The 18,615-nt window shown below is 42.6% G+C and overlaps 2 protein-coding genes across 6 annotated transcripts in view; one reads left to right on the top strand and one right to left on the bottom strand.

Annotated features, from left to right (window-relative positions):
* Positions 1–12,544, bottom strand: part of SLC25A21 (solute carrier family 25 member 21) — a 237,452-nt gene extending 224,908 nt beyond the window's left edge. Inside the window, exon 1 of one of the 3 annotated variants that reach the window (XM_032112696.1) lies at positions 12,320–12,544. In XM_032112696.1, coding sequence (XP_031968587.1) covers positions 12,320–12,386 — 67 coding nt within the window. In that variant the 5' untranslated portion in view covers positions 12,387–12,544. The remainder of the gene's footprint in view (positions 1–12,319) is intronic. The other 2 variants (XM_032112698.1, XM_032112697.1) reach the window with 2 other exon arrangements.
* A 2,100-nt stretch (positions 12,545–14,644) lies between these two features.
* The window catches only part of MIPOL1 (mirror-image polydactyly 1), a 189,875-nt gene continuing 185,904 nt past the window's right edge, over positions 14,645–18,615 (top strand). For 2 of the 3 annotated variants that reach the window (XM_032112210.1, XM_032112213.1), the window contains exon 1: positions 14,645–14,687. The gene's annotated coding sequence lies outside the window, so the exon portion shown is untranslated. Of the gene's footprint in view, positions 14,688–14,927; positions 15,181–18,615 lie in introns of those variants that run through there. The other variant, XM_032112211.1, reaches the window with a different exon arrangement.

Here is an 18,615-nt window from a genome sequence, read left to right as displayed (position 1 = left end):
AAAGTAGTAAAACACTTGCAGCTGTTATGTCCTATCATGCAGTCTTCAACTGATGCTACATTTTAAGGTCTACCAGAGTCTTTACCAAGTTTTGGGGGCAGCTATAACTGGCCTGGTAAATTTGGTTTTGAAATCAATGAACTTTTAAAGAAATCTGTTTCCCATTCAGCTCTGCAACAAGACACAATACTTTCATTTGTAAACATACTGTTTTATATGCAAACATTTTCTGCTTTTGACAGTTGCCTGAAATAAAATCTACTGAACTCTAGTAACCTACTTTAAAAATAAAGCAGTACCTTTTCAACATAAATCTTTCAATACTTTCTGCACTGCTCCACAATCTAACATATAAGGAAAGATTTTAAGGAAAATTTAATCGAGTGTCCAAATATAACCTTACTTTAAACATTAGGTCATCTAAACATCTGTCTCCAATATATCCCTAGGGATTTAAATCAAAAGTCTGCTAAACATGTACAATCATTTTGAAAATAAATAACAGAACAAATTTAGTCTTGATTATGATTATCATGCTTTTTAAAAGGAAACATTTATTCTAATAAGAAAAGTCTGAACTAATTTAAACTTTATGGACATTAACTTAGAAGAGTTTCATACTCTAAATAAGACATTTCTTTCCATTTAGTCTACTCTCTAATAACATTCATTGGTTTCTATCTGCAGAAAGCCTCCATGATTTCTTCCTCCCTTTTAGAAATGCCTAATCAATAAACTTTATTTCTCATCATATTAAAAAGTGAAATTTTGCAGAAAGGAGAAAAGTTTGCTAAAAAACAACAGAAAAAAATGTTCTGTTTCCTTTATGTCATCTGGGACGGCCATCATCATATCTCACAATAAGGAAGAATATGCCAGTCAAAGGATGTAGCATCTTGATACTTATTTTCGTCACTGCTTAGAAAAAACACAATAAAGACTATTTCGAGCAAGGACTGCCTCATTACCCAGTCAGCATTACAGTTTTGCCTTGTAAAATTTTTACCAAGATGTATAATAAATAAGTGGCAGCCATGCTCTCCCTGCTTAATTCAACAGCCCCAACCCCCTCCAGAACCCTAATCCCATTTAGGAGAAGAGAATGAAGCACTTGTCCGCAAACACAGAACTTTTAGGAAAGTCCCATTGCCTTGGCTCTGTAATAACCAGAGACTTGGAGATGAATAAAGAGCAGAACTATGAAGACTCTCAAAGCTCTCACGTTCTTCCAGGAGTCTTTTACTTTCAGAACATTGCCGATTCCTCTACATAACTCCTCTTTTGGGTGATGAACTGATCCCAGGATGAACTAGTATAGCAACCCAGAGACAACAGAGGCTACCAAGAATAAGATAACAGAAGCACTTAAAATGGGCACTGGACACAATGTTTTGAATGTGCAGCATGAACAAAGCAAGCACTCTTGCACTATTATGCAATTCTGACAAAATTAAGGGGTATACACAAGATTGTGCTGCCACTGATCAGCACCCATAGTACAGCAATGTTTTGGAAAATATATTCTTCTAAAAGCCTATAGGCACCCTGACACTTTGTTTTCTACTTCTTGCAATGGCTTATGTTAAGCACAGGTGTACACCACCACATGCAAGGCAGCATTGCAAACCTGCCTGTAGAGAACCAACCATGTAACCAACCTAAAAACCCCCAGTGTATGATCACGAAACTCAAGCATTCATAACCTCACGGCTCAGATCCAAATATTCATCTAAAGATGAGGAGCACCATATTTACTGTTTGGTTCTTAAAACATCTACAGTTCATAATTTCAAGCTTTAGTGCCAAAACACTGAGGATAAGATTTAAACAAACAAGGTTTTAAAAAAACTTTCAAATTCAGAAATTAATCACATAGCTCCACAAGCTGGAAGAGACATCAAATATCATAGAATCCATAATGAAGAGTTAACTTTTGTTTCTGTGTCTGAATACGGCAGTTAGAACCTTTTTTTTTTTTTTTCACCATGCCCTTCATTTTTTACTAAGTTCAGTATCTTATCTGGAGCCAGCCGAGAAAACAAAGTTGAGTGATATTTACTACACATTCAAAATATACACTAATTTTGAAAATCAACCCTCTAACTAAATATTAAGAAATGAGTGTTAGTAATGGAAAAATATGTAAAACTTAACCCTATTGGAAAACCACTCAGAATTGGCTCTCAGAGGAAGTTAAATAAGTAGTGCAAAGAATTTTCTAAAACTGAAAGGGCTACTAAGGCTCTCCTTTGCTTTTGGAAGTGTTGCCGTCTGGGGGCACCAGCCTGCGATCTGCATGCTTCTGTATAAATAAAAACAGTAAAAAGCCCAGGAAACTAGGTTAACACACTGAACTGGGAAATGATTCGTTGACTAAAGACTAAAAGATGACCCATAAACTGTGTTTCCTGACAAAAATTGATGGATTAAGAATGATCCAAAGGGAAAACAAAAGCAGCTGTTAACAGTGGAGTTCAATGACTGAAAAGCAGATCTAAAGGCCAATTATTCCTGTGTTTCGTTCCACACTGTATGGGTGGGACCTCTCAACAACATTCAGATTATCTCAGTTATTTTCTCATCAGAAAACCACCACTGTAGACAACTGAAGCATTAATTACCTGTTTCAGATGTTGGTGCAATTATATCTAATTGTAGTGATTCCCCAGGACAAGACACGCTGCAGAAAAAATGTCAGGTACTTATCCTGTAACTACTCTACTTTCAACACACCCAAAACACATGACCTGTCCTACAGATTTTCAGTAAACAAAATACTATCTTAAGATGGCTGATATTTAACACTTTCTAGCACAAATAATAATTAGGCATCAGAGAGTGAGTTTCATATTATAAAAACCAATATTAATTTATTTTACCCAACAGCAGGACCAGTGATGGTTTCCACAGGCAGCAAATTCATCTCCCCTAAGAGGAAAAAATTTAATTGTATTTTTTCAAGTCCAATTGAAGAAGCACAGATTTAAGGTCTTTATAATCAAGACTGAGATACTTGAAAATACTTAGAGGCATCCCTATTATTCATCGTTGAAATACTGATTTTCAAAACTTCCAAGTTCTAGGAGTCACATCACTATCTGAAAAGGGGTTTTTTTCCCCCTTGTCTTTAGCCCTTTTAGCTCTTTTCATTCATATCAACCCTAATCATAATACTTAAACCAGTCTGAAAACATTAATATAATCATTTTTCAGAGAGAATTTCAATCTCATAACAGATGAGTTCCTCCAGTCTCAGCAGTATGATTTTGAGTGTCTCCCACCCTGCTAGCTTGAAATGGAAAAGCAGCAAGCATAAAGAAAGAATGTTTACATGTATAAGGACACCCAAAGTAATGTTACAGAAACTAAGCTACAGTTATAGGAAAATTGGTAATATCATCACTTAACAGGCAAAATCGCCAGATTTTATGCACAGAAATAACCAGAATCAGTTTTCATTTTCTTTTCTAGAACACTGCTGCAGAAAACACATCTATTGCTATCAAAAGACATGCTTTGTTGCTATATGTTAGAATTTTATTCTTATTGCATAATAAACTTTTGTGTTACAACAACTTAATATGGATTTGAATATGTACATCAGTCACTAAGCACAACTGATGAAACAATACACAGTAATGAAAAATTGTTCTTTATGCCAATATAATCTTGGCTCACAGAACAGCTTCAGAACTGCCTCTGCAGACAAAGCATTTTTTGCCTATGAATTTTACAACAGGCATGTTCCAGTACTAATTATTTTGACTACCTACATGTATAACATATACTATTCTACCATATTATTAACTTTAAAATCTGACAACAAAATTTTATAGCTTATTTTGTAGAAGTGTGCATCTTTAAGCTTCTATGCTTTGCTGTAGGTCTCATGCCTGCAAATACTTGAAGAAAGTTAACAGAGGCTTACAGCAGTGTGTATGTAACACATGAGTCTTTACTTTGGTTATAGATTGGCATTGAGAACTTGATGACATTTATGCAATATTGCATAAAATCTATGCTAAAATTAAAATAATCAAGACTCAAATTCCTCACTGTGGAAATCAGCTGCTATTTGCATATTGATTATACTGGGACATGAATTTATCCCAAGTTTTTTTATTTATATATGGTATCTTAGCTTTACAGCCATCTATTGACCTTTACCAGTGAAATGTCACCATTTACAATTTTTGTGGTTAATGCAATAAAAGTCAAATTCAGTGCCATTGGTTGTGCAGTACACATGTGAAATCAGCATTTATTGATCATTATTTATTTGACATCTTAAAGCTTTTACTTAGCATATTATCATTCAAAATTTCATATGCTAATCTTATCTGCAACAGCACCAACATACACTTTTATGGCTCTGGCGCACAGGAAAAAGCATATTTAACATCTTAATGTAGTATTGCACTGCCATCTTGTGGCCAGTAGAACGAATGAGAGCGAATAACTTCATTACTCCTAGATGTGAAATTGGTCGTTTTGAGAGGTTTGGAGTTGTATGGAGGATGAGAGATAAGAGGTGAGGTTTTTTGAGAAAAAACTTGTTACTCTAAAAACAATAGAAAATTTCTAACCTTTCTTAAAACCCTCAGGCTTACTATATATACAAAATCTGAAGGATAAGTGCCTTATTACACCCATAGAGGATTCTGTGCACAAAATGTTTTGTCCCCAATGACTAACATGACAGATTAAATAAAGCTCAACCAACTACTCATTTTTCCCAGTGTATCCTATTTGGAACAAAGACACACTGGGAATTATGAGGTTGCTGCAGGATAACCAAACCCAGCGAGCATCAGAGCAAGTCTGAAATTTAACCCCCAGGTTCAACAAGCAGTTTGGTATGACCTATATCTGAGTCCACAGACCAGAAAATTCTTCTTTTCAGGGTCCCAGTTTCTACAGAAAGTACTAAGCACACTACAGGTGTCATGACATGTTAGAAATTATGAAAATTCTTAGATTGTTTCTGTCACTCTTACATAAACATGTAAAATTTACTTCATATCTTAACCCCCATATAAAAGCTACTGCAACCAAAAAAAAAAAAGAAAATCCCCAAACAAAGCTTGAAACACATTTAAGAGCTCCAAATGGGTGTTCATGACTTGCTAGTACACTGCAATGACTTGATCAAACAAGATCAGTTCACCCTAAACACTCTCTGGATACAGACAGCATTGAGGTCAATGGCTCTATATCTAAGTGGAGGCCAGTGATGTGGGGCATCCCTCAGGGCTCTGTCTTGGGACCAGTGCTCTTCAATGTCTTCATCAATGACACAGACAATGAGAAATCAGCACATATGCAGATGACATGAAGTTTAGCGGTCCAGTTGACACAACAGAAGGATGTGATCCCATCCAGGGGATCCATGACAAATTTGACAAGGGGGCCTACAAGTACTTCATGAAGTTCAAGAAATCCAAGTGCAGGGTGCTGCACTTCAGTCAGGTAAGGAAAGACACAGTAGATGCTGGGACAAGAAGGCATTGAGAGCAGCCTTGCAGAGAAAGACTTGGTGATTCTTGTGGACAAAAAGCTGGACATGAGCCAGCAATGCGCACCCACAATCCAGGGGGCCAATCATACCCTGGGCTGCATCAAGAGCAGTGGGGGCAGGCCGAGTGAGCTGATTCTGCACTCTGCTCTTGTGAGACCTCACCTGCATTGCTGCATCCAGATCTGGAGTCTTCAGCACAAGAAAGACATGGACCTGTACAGCAGGCCCAGAGGAGGCCACAAAGATGATAGTGAGTGAAGTATCTCTCCTACAAAGACAGGTTGAGAGAGTTGGAATTGTTCAGCATGGAGAAGAGAAGGCTCCAGGGAGACCTTATTGTGGCCTGACAGTTCCATAAAAAAGGACTTATAAAAAAGAGGGAGAGGAACTTTTTATATGGACAGATAGTGACAAGGCAAGGAGCAACAGCTTTAAACTGAAAGAGGGAAGGTTTTGATTAAATGTTATGAAGAAATTCTTTACTCAGAGGTCACTGAAGTGCTAGAGCAGGTTGCCTAGAGAGGTTTTGGATGTCCCAGCCCTGGAGTGTTCAAGGCCAGGCTGGATGGGGCCCTGAGCAACCTGATCTAGAGAGTGGCATCCCTCTCCACAGCAGGAGGATTCGACCTAAATGATCTATAAGGTCCCTTTCAATCCAAACCACTCATGATTCCATGATTCTACATAGCAATTTTCATTTGCTCCTTTTAAACTAAAACTATATTGCAAGGGTATTGCTTCTTCAAATTACTCAACTGTCTGAAAATTTAGAGGAATTTCGCTAGCTGCCAGCATTGCATATTCAGCAAAGTGTATGAAAGCTCATGAGGATTTCATTAGTTTCCACTAAAATTAAACAAGGTTTTCTGTGGCAACCCAATAACATTTAATTAAGTTAGAAGTATGCAAAGCAAACACTCCAATCTGTCTTGCAGATTCAGGGGTGTATTTTTAAAATTATCAGCTGGTAGAAAAGGAGAGGCTCAGAGACTGAAAAATGTTACAGAACTAAAGTTTGAAACGCTATAATAGGTGGGAAAATACTCTGAAAATTTTCCACTGGTCATGGTTCACAAGGTAACTTCAGCTGGTTCGTTCTATGGCATTCTGCATACCCTCAGCTGCTGCTCACTGCACTGGTCTGCAGCACGGAACTATATTCTACTGGGTTAAAAAATATCACATTGCATGGTTTTGAAGTGCCTAGGAGACCAAAGCCAACAATTCGACCATACTCACTTCAAAACTAGCATCAGTTTCTCTGAGCTTCCCTGGTGGCTCTTCCTTATTTCCAGAGACCCACTGAAGTCAAACTGTCCTGAATATTGTACTCCCTCTTTGAACTGTATAATGATGAAAGCAATAGGGGCTACACAGACCTTGCAAAGGTACTTCACATTTTCTTTCCAGCATGTTTCATAAAACAGTGTGTGTGCATGCATGGTCGTCTGAGCAGAAACAGATAGAAATCTTTCCGAGTCTTAACTTCCCAACTGTTCCTACGTCCTCCCAATTGCTACAAGCATACTGGAGGAGGTTCACGATATCTGATATCTCAGCTTACATACACTTAACCTTATTTTGGTCTTCTCTTACCCAAAGTTCTCCTCACCATATTGCGAACCAAGCAACTCCCCTCCAAACCTCCAAGTCCAACACTAGGTTGGCATGCTATTAATTTCTCAGACTAACAGAGAAAATTGACTTCATTGGCTGCTGCTAGTGCATTCCCTTGCGGTACTTTAACCTGTAGAATGTTTCCTTGAAATATTATGACTGCTTCCCATCCTTAGCTTTTTAATGTAAAGACTTTGCTAACATCTGAAACACCACATCAAGGCAGTGAAAGACACTGAGCATGTACTGTGGACTCAGATATTTCAGCCTTAATAGGAAGGGAGAAAGGAAGGTTTAATCACTTTTAAATATTATGGTTTGAAGTCAAGATAGTTACAAGGTGTAGCTAAGTACTTAGCTAGTTGGAATTACCTCTGAGCATTAACTGATTTTTTTAATAACACATGAATGCCAATTGCATGGCTTAAAAGTAAGAAAAAAGCACCCAAGAAAACACAGAATCCTCCTCCTAACTTTAACTCTCAGAAAACAGCCATAAAAATAAAAACAGGGGAGGGGGAGGGGAATAATTAGACCATTTTCCTGCTGTTTCAAGCCCTTCCTAGTACATCTATCATGCTCCCTCTCCCATTCATACGGACCAAATAACCTAAGGTGTTTCACAGAGTATGCTGGCTAGCATACCTTGTAATGATTTTTGTCTGCCTAATGCCTCTAGCAACAGGAAGACCAAACACTGGTTTTAATACTGTATTTGCATTTGACAGTCTTACTTGGACAAGTGGCTTTCCTGCTTATAAATCTGGTTCAAAGAAGTTGCTGCTATCCAGGTTAATCAGCTTTGTATACTCCTGAAATAAAACACCTCTCAAGAGAAAAGGTTTGGACTTTTAAAGGAGCTTAAGAGAATTGGACTCCCAAATCCTATTAGGTTTCAATGCAGCTAGAAACCTAAGTCTTTAAAATAATTTTTTTTTAAAAGTATAAAAAAATTGAAGCCAAGAAGTACAGAGAGGCAGAAACCCGCTGTTTCATGAAAAGATGAAGAATAGGGGGAAAAAAGGATCAGCCTCAATTATCCCTATGAAGTGATTATTTTATTTAAAAATCATTTTGTTCTGACTTTTCCATATTCATTTTACAGTAATTAATTTTGAAGTTCATGTTCATTTATTAAATGGAATAAGGCAAAGTGACACGGAATTTTCAGCAAAAAACTACTTAAAGATCAGTTAAATACTACAGATCTGAGAAACAAGTCATCTTCTTATTTATCACTACATATATTAAATATATTCTTCAAAAATTTAACTTCAAAATTTGAAGTGTTTATAGGTTATTTGTTCATGTATGGAAGAAAGAGAGGTGATCATACAACTAAATATAAACTAAATTTTATTTATGTTGCCTGTGCTTTTAGCTAATTGTTTCCATCTGCTGTCTTTTGTTATTAAAAAACAAGAACACACCTATATCAAGTAGAAGCATCCTAAAACCTTCAGGGTAACTATATCCTGCCTTTACTGGGCCAAGGGTATCTGTGCAATTGTTTATGAAATTTGCACTTCATCACTCAAACTGATTCAACACTCTGTTACAAGGATGTCTTGACAAATTAATCTGGGTATCCCATAACGTACTTTGCAGTATTCAGTTCCTCTCCATGAGGAAAGAAATATCCATTGACTTTGTCTGCAACACTGCTTTAATTTCTTCCTTTTCCATACAGGCAGGGGAAACAAGGATTTTTTTGATGTTTGTGTTTTAGAGAAACAATTCTTCTTGTGACTTGAACCCTGCATTGACTGAACTTCTCAAATAACCTTTTGAAGAATTGCTATAAATCCAAGGAAATCAGAGGCTCCCAAGTTGTTATTTTCACACTGATCCTTACAGTTTAGAGTTTATCTTCTGTTTAATTTTTTTGCTATGAATTCCACACATGCCTTAGCTTACTAATTAACCACTAGAGAAAGGAGTATGCCTGCAGTTCCCTTACTAGAAGGGCCTGAACTCACTAACGAAGTGTCCCAATTACATTTCAATCAAAGGCCTTTTCCTCACTATTGTCATACACCCAGGCAAGCAAACAAAACCAAGTATTTTGAATTATGCTATTAACCTTCATTGAGGAATCTGAAAGATGGGAACAAACAATGCCAGCAGAAGTAACATAAGCCAAGACTGAGTAAGACTTTGTTCATATTTAAAATTTTGTTCACTCTGAGGAAGCAGAGCTTTCCATTTCACATGAAATCAGATTACAAGCCACATGAAAGCAGATGCACCCCTTGCCACAGACAAAGTATGCATGAGATCTGTCATGCTTGACTTTTACAGTTCAATTACAGCAGAGAGCTGTTCAAGTTTAACTTAGCAATGCCTTTGACAGCCAACAGTGTGTTTATATATTTTCTCTTAAAACACTGAATACTTTCCATTCTCCTTCTTCCAGCATGCCAGTATCTTCCATTTTATCAGTCCTGTAGACTAGGGGTCATGCTTGATTTCTTTCTTTCTCTTCCCCTGTCTTTATTAAGTCCATGAACAAGTCCTGTCATCTTCCATAAAGCATAAAAAAAATCCCTTTCTTCCTGTTCTGCCAGCTAAGGCTTATCTCTAATAATTTTCCACTTGACCTAGCAGAATTACTTCTTATCAGATCCTTTTACATCAGACATGCAGATACCAAATAACCTCTCATTTTACTTATGGAGACAATATTTCTGACCCTTCAATTACACCTATGTGCCATTCATTCCCAACCACCTCAGTACTTTCCTAAAATTGCTTTGACAGAGTCCAATTCACAGTATCTTTCTTAGAAACAGATTAACTAAAAATAATTTATGTTTGTTTGGGGATTTGGGTTTTTTGGGGGTGGTTTTTTTTGGTTGGTTGGTTTTGTTTCCTTCTAAATAGCAGGTAGTGGTACAGACAGCAAAGTCACTCTAGGATGTCTGTGGCGCTCACTTGAGGCAAGGAAACCAAATCCCTCACTAGAATGAAATCCTAAGCACAGTATCAAAAACTCATGCTGTCAATCCTTTCCTCTCTGCTTCCACCTTCCCCACGTTGGATCTACACTTGCCTGAGAAATCTAACTTTTAGACTGAAGACCTCAAAGATCCAGCCTTTGCCTTTTACTTTCTCTATAAATTAGCAGGAAAAAAACCCCACTGAATTTTAAGCATCAGTCAAGCAAGTTCTCAACTTTCAGCCATTTCCTTCTAATGCACCCCAGAGCTCCCATTTGAACCACACATCTAACAATCCCCTGGTACAACGTTAGTGTTGTTCAGACTAAGAGAACAGTAATTACTGGTTTATTTCAAAACCAATGAATAGAAATTTCTACACAAATTTAAGGCTAGTGATGGAGCTAAGGAACTTGCCTGCCTGACAGGAGGTTAAGCAAAAGGTTGCAAGCATCTTTAACATTATGCCTCTGGACTAGATACAACAGGCCTCTCACATTATACTTTTCAAAAAAAGTGTTGTGTGCAGATAGTTGCCTCCTTGAAAATTCTCTCACCCTAATACTTATGCCTACCAGATTACCAAATATTTTTCATGCTGTCTTTTCTCTACACTACCATCAAACACACTATTTTTCCAATCCTAGTCTTTCCGTAAAACTTTTCATTCATCTAAATCACAATTTTCTTTCTGGTGTGTTAGACAGTCTGTTCTACAAACAAAGAGAGCCTGTAACAAAAACAGGCTCCTGCCAGAGGATGGTAAGATAGTGCATTAGATCAATCTGAATAACTAAGGCATAGGCCAACTGCTAAGGGCAGATAAATCTGTCATCTTGCAAAACATCTGGTGGCAAAACACCTCAGTATCCCTCCAGGTATGAAGGGCTTTCAACAGTTTAGGACAGATTAAAACTTTCCATTCTCTCCTATAGGAAGACGGGGGTGGTACCAAGCAGAATCTAAAAAAGCTTTAGAATTTCCAAGGCTGCAGAAAAGCTTCATAAACACCATACAATACACTGGAAGGGCTGGGACAGCAGTCATACAATACACTGGGACAGCAGTCATACAATACACTGGGACAGCAGACTTCTCCTCTTCTGCTATGACATCTCTCTCTGTCAAAGGAGAAGGCTGAAAACAAAGAGCATACAGAGTCACTAGCATGAAAAGACAGTGCTCAAATGTGTTGGTGGCAGGAATGCATAAAAGTGGATTTAAAGGTACCAGGGGAATTAGAGGGACTGGAAGACCAGCTCACATGTAGTGTCACAGCCACACAGGTCTCAACCAGAGGAGAATTCTCCTTGTGCATATTTACACTGAAGCATTACAGAAGACACAGCAACACTACCATATAGCTTTTCTCTTTCATGTAAAACATAATATGACAAACAACATTTAGACCTCAGAAGAGACACTAAAGAACACTTACAAACACACTACATAGTTGAAATATTAACAGGATTTACATATATACACTGAAAGAGCAGGATATTGTATTAAAATCCCCTACACTGCAGGCTGACTTAAATATTTCATTGGGATTTAGGTAAGAAACCTGAAGAAATTGACCAGCAATGCTTTCACTGCTAAACAGACGTGTACGGTTTTGACATTTGTAGTTTGCAGTACAAATAGAGTACCAATGAATTAGTAACGTCGCCATTCCTAAATGTATTTAAAAAGCCCCACAGAAACGCATTTCCACTGCAGCCCTGCATTGGTTTCTCTATAACCCAGCGACGAAGAGCGCCACGGGGAAGCCGTCTGAGCAGCGCAACTCCGTTTTCTGTCCCGCATCCAGGCGCCAGAGGCGGATCCCCGCCGTGGACTCCCCCGGGCGCGGCTCAAGCCCTTCGGGCCGGCTGTGCCGCAGAGCCGCGCGCGGGGACTCCGGCGGCTGCTGCCGTTGAAGGGGCCCGCCCGCCACTCTTATCGCCCGAGGGGCTGCAGGGCGTGTGTGGCGCAGATACACCGCGGAGCCACGGAGCGCCCCTTCACCGCCCTGCCCCACCGGCGGGCCAAGCACCGTTACAGAAGTTGTCCCCGGGACCCCCGGGCTTGGGTCGCCTCCGGGGCCCGCCCGGCGGGGGAGGAGCCGCCGCTGAGCCGGTTCGTTCCCCGCCGCCTGAGCAGCGCGGAGAGGGGGAGGCGGCCCGGCCGCTTGCGTCTCAAGTTGGCGGAGCGCCGGCAGGGGACCGGCAGACCCTTCCCGCCCAGGAGGAACGCGCCTACTCACCCGCCGAGCCTCCGGCGACGACTTGGTGAGAGGCCTCCTGCAGAAAGCCCCGGGGCTGGCGAGCCATCCTTGCCCGAGCCGCGGCGGCGACGAGAGGCAGCTGGCGCCTGGAGAGCGGCTGTCGAGCCGGGGCCGAGTCCGCGCTGGGCGGGTGGGGAAGAGCCGGGGGGGCCCGCGGAGCCGCGGTTATCTGCCGGCGGCAGGGGGGGCCGCGAACGCCGGGGGCGGGGGCGCCGGGCTGCGCGGCCCCGCGGCCGCCTTTGGCAGCCGGCCTCGGGCAGAGGGCGGCCCCGGGCAGGGCACGGGCTCGCAGCTACGGGCGATCGCTTCCAGCCGGGAAAGCGGCGGCCTCTGTCTCTTAGGTCAGAGCCGGGACGGCCGGCGCTGAGATAGCCCAGGCTGGGGCGGGGAGCGAGGCTCTGGCAGCAGCCGGTCGCCTGCTCAGGCTCGGGCCGTACACTCGCGCCTCGGGGCTGGTGCCATACAGTGCACACTGGCAGTCCTGCTCCCCACCGCTGCTGGGACGCAGCTAACACCCGCACATCCTCTGCGGCTCAACTTCTAGGAAGGGTCGGTGGTGCCGCTCGGCTCACAGGCTGGTTTGTTTTGAAGCCTACTGTCCTTTCAAAACCTTTAGTCTAAAGGTTGGTTCCAGCACCTCGATGTTCAAAGGACACGAGTATTTTGTCATTTGGAGAGTAACTATTACATGTGTTACACGGACCTCTTGGCCCATCTTAGTAAACAAAACGGTGACAGGGCACGGGCATGAAGTGCTGGGATATAGCGCCATTGCCGACAGCCCCCAGCACTGCTTTCGGCGAGGCCAATCTCTGCTTTTCCAGAAGATGCCAGAGTGCAACGTTGGGGACAGCATGGGCTCATCCCAGAGGCAGCATCATTGAAGGGCAAGAGAACTCATAGGGGTATTCTGATACATTAGTTTGCGCAGTGCCTGCCAGTGTTTTGTGATAGTTTAGCAACAAATGTTGCTAACTGAACAGAGGTTCCAAGCTTGAAAGAAATGTAGCCTTTTGTAATGTAGAACAACGATTAGAGTAAAACAACGGGTTTATTGCTACTGAAAAGGATGGGAACATAGGAAATATACAGAGAAGTGTTAATAAAGTGTTAAAAGACCAAGACGCTAATTGCAAAAGGGAATAATAGTCAGGTATAGCATTCAGTTATAGAATTTGAATGCATCAACAAATAAACAATAACATGAATTTTTGATCTATGTAGGAGCTGAATGCAGATTGCTGTGGGAATACAGAATAGCTCCCTTAAATTAATAAACCTCGAATGTACTGACCTTTGAGTAATTAAAATCTCAACTTCAATGTTTCATTAGCATTTGCCTTAGTTCCCTTGGTTTGGCTCCTTGAGTCTGCTGCTCAATAAATACTCCTGGATGATCGAGTCTCCAGTGTTCCTTATCATCAAAAAGCAGATGTTGAAGCATCACTACTTTTTTATTCCGGAGATGTAGTCCTCCCTATGCAATGTTCCCTTGGGTACAAATAGCAAATCTAGTATTAAGGTGGACTTTGCTGCAGTATTTCCACAGCAAAGAGAACTTGGAGTTGATCAGAGGGTGCAGAAACTGGTCAGATAGATTTGTTTTCTGCAGAAGGTGTCCCTGCATCAAAGAGAAGGTTTACATGAAGAAACTGAAAAATAATGGTCAGAGTGCATGTAAATTACAGTAGCATAACACCTGCTCCTTAAAAAACCGAAACAACCTCTGCTCTTGTTAGGAAACTATCAAGTTTGTTTCACAGTATTCAAACTCTGAATCTATGCACCTTAATTCAATTCCCCAAATGGAAGTCTCTTTTATATATGGCACATATCCCTTATCTTCCACCCTCCTCCCCCTCAAAGGGCAACCTTCCCACTGTGCAGGTTTCCTAGAGCACTTCTAGGTTTAATCCTATTTCCATATGGTCTCTTCTCAAACCAGTACGTGAGCGCCACTCCATTCTTTTCCTCAATATCCCTGGTAGGGTCTGTCTCTCCATTTGTGGTTACTGCGTCTCTTCGTAGGGAATTCCGTCCATCCTGGGCAGCACCCCAGAGCTAACACCCCGAGAAGGAAACCACAACTGGCTGTGCGGGGGCAGGATGGGCAGGAGAGATTCCCCGAACCAGCCCCTCGACCCCCGCTCCCCGCCCGGCCCCGCCGCGCCGCCTCTGCCGCCCGCAGGGCAGCACCACCCCCCGCGCCCGGCCCCGCCGCCTCGCTCCGCCCCCGGGCCGCGGCCCCGCCGCTGCGCGCTCCCGAGGGCGGCGGGCGCGCGCGCGCCCCTCCCCCCGCCCGCCCGCGGCTTTGTTGCGGAGGCGGCGGCGGGGCCGGAGCGCGCAGGTAACGGGGCGGCGGGGCCGGGGCTGGGGCCGCCCCGCGGCGCTCGGGTTGGAACTCGCCCCATCCTCTGCGGCGGGGCTCGGCGGCGGCGGCGCGTCCCGCCGAGGCGGTGTTAGGTCGGGCCGCTCTGCCCCCAGCGCCTCCCCGCGGGCAAGCGGCCCTGCCCGGCCTCCTCCACCCCAGGGGCCGCGCCGCCGCCGGGCCCTTGCGCCGCTGGCCGGCTGCGTGTGCCGTGACAGCCCCTTGGCTGGGTTAATGTTACCTCCCCGTGGCCGCCGGGCGACCCCGGCTTGCCCGACTTACCGTCCGCTCCGCCTCTGGAGATAGGGTGAAGCAAGTTTCCCAAGCGGGGATGCGCGATTTGGAGTCCCAGAGGCTGTCGGCTTAGGGGGGAGGGAAGGGATGGACGGGCTGCCGCCTCCGAGCGGGGGGCAGCGCTGGGAAGGGAGCCGGAGCAGTCCGAGATGAAACCTGCCCCGAACAAATTCAGGAGGTCGGTGCTGGATCTTTAATGTCAGATGGGAACAAACTGTGGAAGCTATTCAGCACTGTAATAATACATTAAAAAAAAAAAGGGGGGGGGGAGGGGAACCGCACCAGAAGAACATGCCAAATAAAGTTTGTGCCTTTTTTTTTTTAATATTTATGACTTAAGAAAAGCTGCTTAGGAAATCCCAATGAGTTGTATACCTCAGCTCCTATTGTAATTCTTGCTAGTCAGAATTCTTGATTATGTTTCTTTTGAGGAAAAAAGCTATGGTTTTTCCGTGTGAACAGTTTGGGAGAAAAACATTCTGTAAATGCACCCAAAGGACTATTTTACCTGAGACAACACACCCTCCGATGTTTGACTGTGGAACAACCACAGCTGGGTCTACGTATTACTTCAGGGGGTTGAGGTGATTGGAGCTAGTTTACTTTTAGGAGTTTGTTCAGCCCGAGTTCGGGAATTCAGAGTGCTCTGCAGCACCGTCCTGACCTTTGAATATTCCAGCAAGCTCTAACTACAGTTAGAACAGTCTTAAATTGCAGTGCTGCTTTAGCTGTGGAAAGGAAATTGGTTAACCACAGCAATGTGCTTCTGGCTCAGAAGATCTCAGAGCTGCAATATTGGAGGTTCTAGGATCTGTGGGTTTTAGGGAAGTGCAGTGATGTGCTTGCCTTGTTCTTGTACCTGTCCTTGAGCATCCATACTTGACCAGTTCTGCTATAGGAATGTACAACTCTGGTTTAACTTGAAACCACTTGGTTCAGATTATTTGTTTATTTCAATATGTTATGGCACTAACTTATAAATCTTGTGAGGTTTAACAAGAGTTAAAACTGTCATGCCAGTTATGCATGCTACTTACATGGTGGTTCTGTTTTGCTTTATTTTGCTGTTTAGTGTCCAGAATGTTGTCATTCATGACAAGGTTCTTAAGCCATGTGAGACAGAGCTGTGTACACCAGTGAGGTGCCATCAATTTGATGGCTATGAGCTCTTCTGCCTTGTCACTGGTAAAGGGATTAGCACTGATTTCAGGATCTTGAAAGTGATAAACTTGTCTTGCCTGTCCAGCTAAGAAGTTACTGCAGTTCTGGCTGCAGTATGGAAAGTGAAGAGAGAGACTGGGAGGTGAAATCATGAATAGGATTTAAGAAGGTAGGGACAGTTGCTGCTACTAGTTTCTGTAGGTATTACAAGTTTTCTTGCAGTGATACTGCAAGTTTTTTAGAGGATGATTCCCATTACTGTTTGTAATGGGGACTACTGCCCAACACTAGTGGGTGACAAATTAAATTTTTAAAATCTCTTCCCCAGTTTTCACATGATAACTAATCAGACTTCTTGCCTTTTTGTTTGTTTGCTTTGTTTCTGGATTTACTTAATTTCTCTTTTAGTTACTAGTTTGCCTGTTTTGGAAAAGGAAATGTTACTTTTCTTCGCATTCTGTTAATCTATCTCCCTGCTTGTTGGAAGTCATTCTAGATGATGCTAAATTAGAAATGCATTATAATGGTGTTAAACTCTCCCTGACCAGTAAGAAGCAAAACAAGGTTTTGTTTCAGGCTTAGTATTTCTTTTGCAGCAAGACAAATCCAACACATTGTATTATTGGCACAAATAGGAGTATGGTGCTGATGCCACATGGCCCACATGTAGCTTTTTGCAGTTTGTGAGGGTTTTAGTTTCTGAGAGTGCCTAGGTTAGTAAAAAAGTAAGGGAGTTTTCAGATCTTGCTGGAAGGGGTTAGGGGAGAAGAGAAAATAGCTGTTTGATAGTTCTCTGTGGAAAGAAACAACAAATTATTCATTAGAATTTAAAGCAAGAATATACACGCGAGCTGAAGAGGAAGAGCATCCTGCCTATAGATCACAGTTTTGTGTAAAATTAGTCATGAACTTGGGAGATATCCTAATGTATCTTTATGCTACCTATTTTTAGTCTGCTAAACATAGGGCAGAGTAGATGCTGCAGTTGATGGCAGTGAAATGCCATAGTGAAATTGTTTTAAGCTATGAATTGGTGATCTGACTTGAGGCTCACTTTAGTGCAGGTCATCCAAATCAATGCAGAGGCTTCTTTTCACTTTTACACCTGTTATCCTGTGTGGGTAATCAATGTTTTGAAATTTACCTTTGAAACAAACAACCCTTCTGGGCAGCTGACTATTGACAGATTTAACTACAGGCTAATGTTGCAACTGACAGATATTCCTGTAAGTATGATTGCTGCCGTTTTCCTTTTCCTTTGAAAGGAAAATGGTTTTGAAGGAGTAAGAGAAATAGTATTGAATCTTTATTTGTGGAACAGATACAGCTATGGAAAGAACCAGTGTCAATGCTCAGCTGTTAAGATAAATCTCTGCTGCTTTCAGCCACCAGTTTTTTAAGTGACAGGGTACTTGGCATGCTCCCTGCTAGTTTTGTGAGGAAGCTTCCTGCTAGCTTCATAACAGCAGGCTTCTGTTTTCCATGATGATTCTTGATGTGGACCTTTGTCTTTTAGGGACAGGTTAAAATGCAAACTGAGAGTTTCTGCAGAGTGGTGGCCTCTGGTATACTAAAGAGTATTATATGTTAGAGTTTTGAAAATAGTTAAATGTGTATTGACTTTAGGTGGTAAGGTTCTTTAGCAAGGGAGCTGCAGAGGGTCTTCTGTGAGAAGCTGCTAGAAGCTTCCCTCATGTCTGACAGAGCCAATGCCAGCCAGCTTCAAGATGGATCCACTGCTGGCCAAGGCTGACCCTGTCAACAGTGGCAGTAGCACCTCTGGGATAACAGAGTTAAGAAAGCGGGGGCAGTGGGAATTCTCACTTGCAGCTGGAGAGAGAAGTTAGAATGTGTGAGAGAAACAACTGTGCAGACACCAAGATCAGTGATGAAGGAGAGGGAGGAGGTGCTCCAGCCATCAGAGAAGAGATTCCCCTGCAGCCTGTGGTGAAGACCATGGTGTGCCCTGGCATCACATGGACACCCATGGTGGTACAGATATCCACATGCAGCCCACGGAGGACCCCACGCTGGAGCAGACGGATGTGCCCAAAGGAGGCTGTGACCCTATGGGAAGCCTGTGCTGTACCAGGCTCCTGGCAGGTCCTGTGGACCTGTAGAGAGGAGCCCATGCTAGAGCAGATTTGCTGGCTGCAGGGAGCCCATGGGAGACCCATGCCGGAGGAGCTTGTGGAGGAATGAGCAGCAGAGACAATGTGTGATGAACAGGCTGTAAACCCTGTTTCTGTCCCTCTTCTCTGTGGTGGAGAGGAGGTAGAGAAAACAGAGTAAAGTTAAGCCCAGGAAGAAGCGAGAGGAAGGTGTTTTAAAGTTTGGTATTTCCCTGAGTCAAGTCTGTTTTGCTCATGATGATGATTGGTGAGTGAGTCTTTTGTTATATTTTTCTTTCCCCTGTCCAGCTGAGGAGGAAGTGATAGAGTAGCTTTGGTGG

This window comes from Corvus moneduloides, chromosome 6 (assembly GCF_009650955.1).
Source record: "Corvus moneduloides isolate bCorMon1 chromosome 6, bCorMon1.pri, whole genome shotgun sequence".
NCBI lineage: Eukaryota > Metazoa > Chordata > Aves > Passeriformes > Corvidae > Corvus > Corvus moneduloides.
This window is presented reverse-complemented; position numbering and strand designations above follow the sequence as displayed.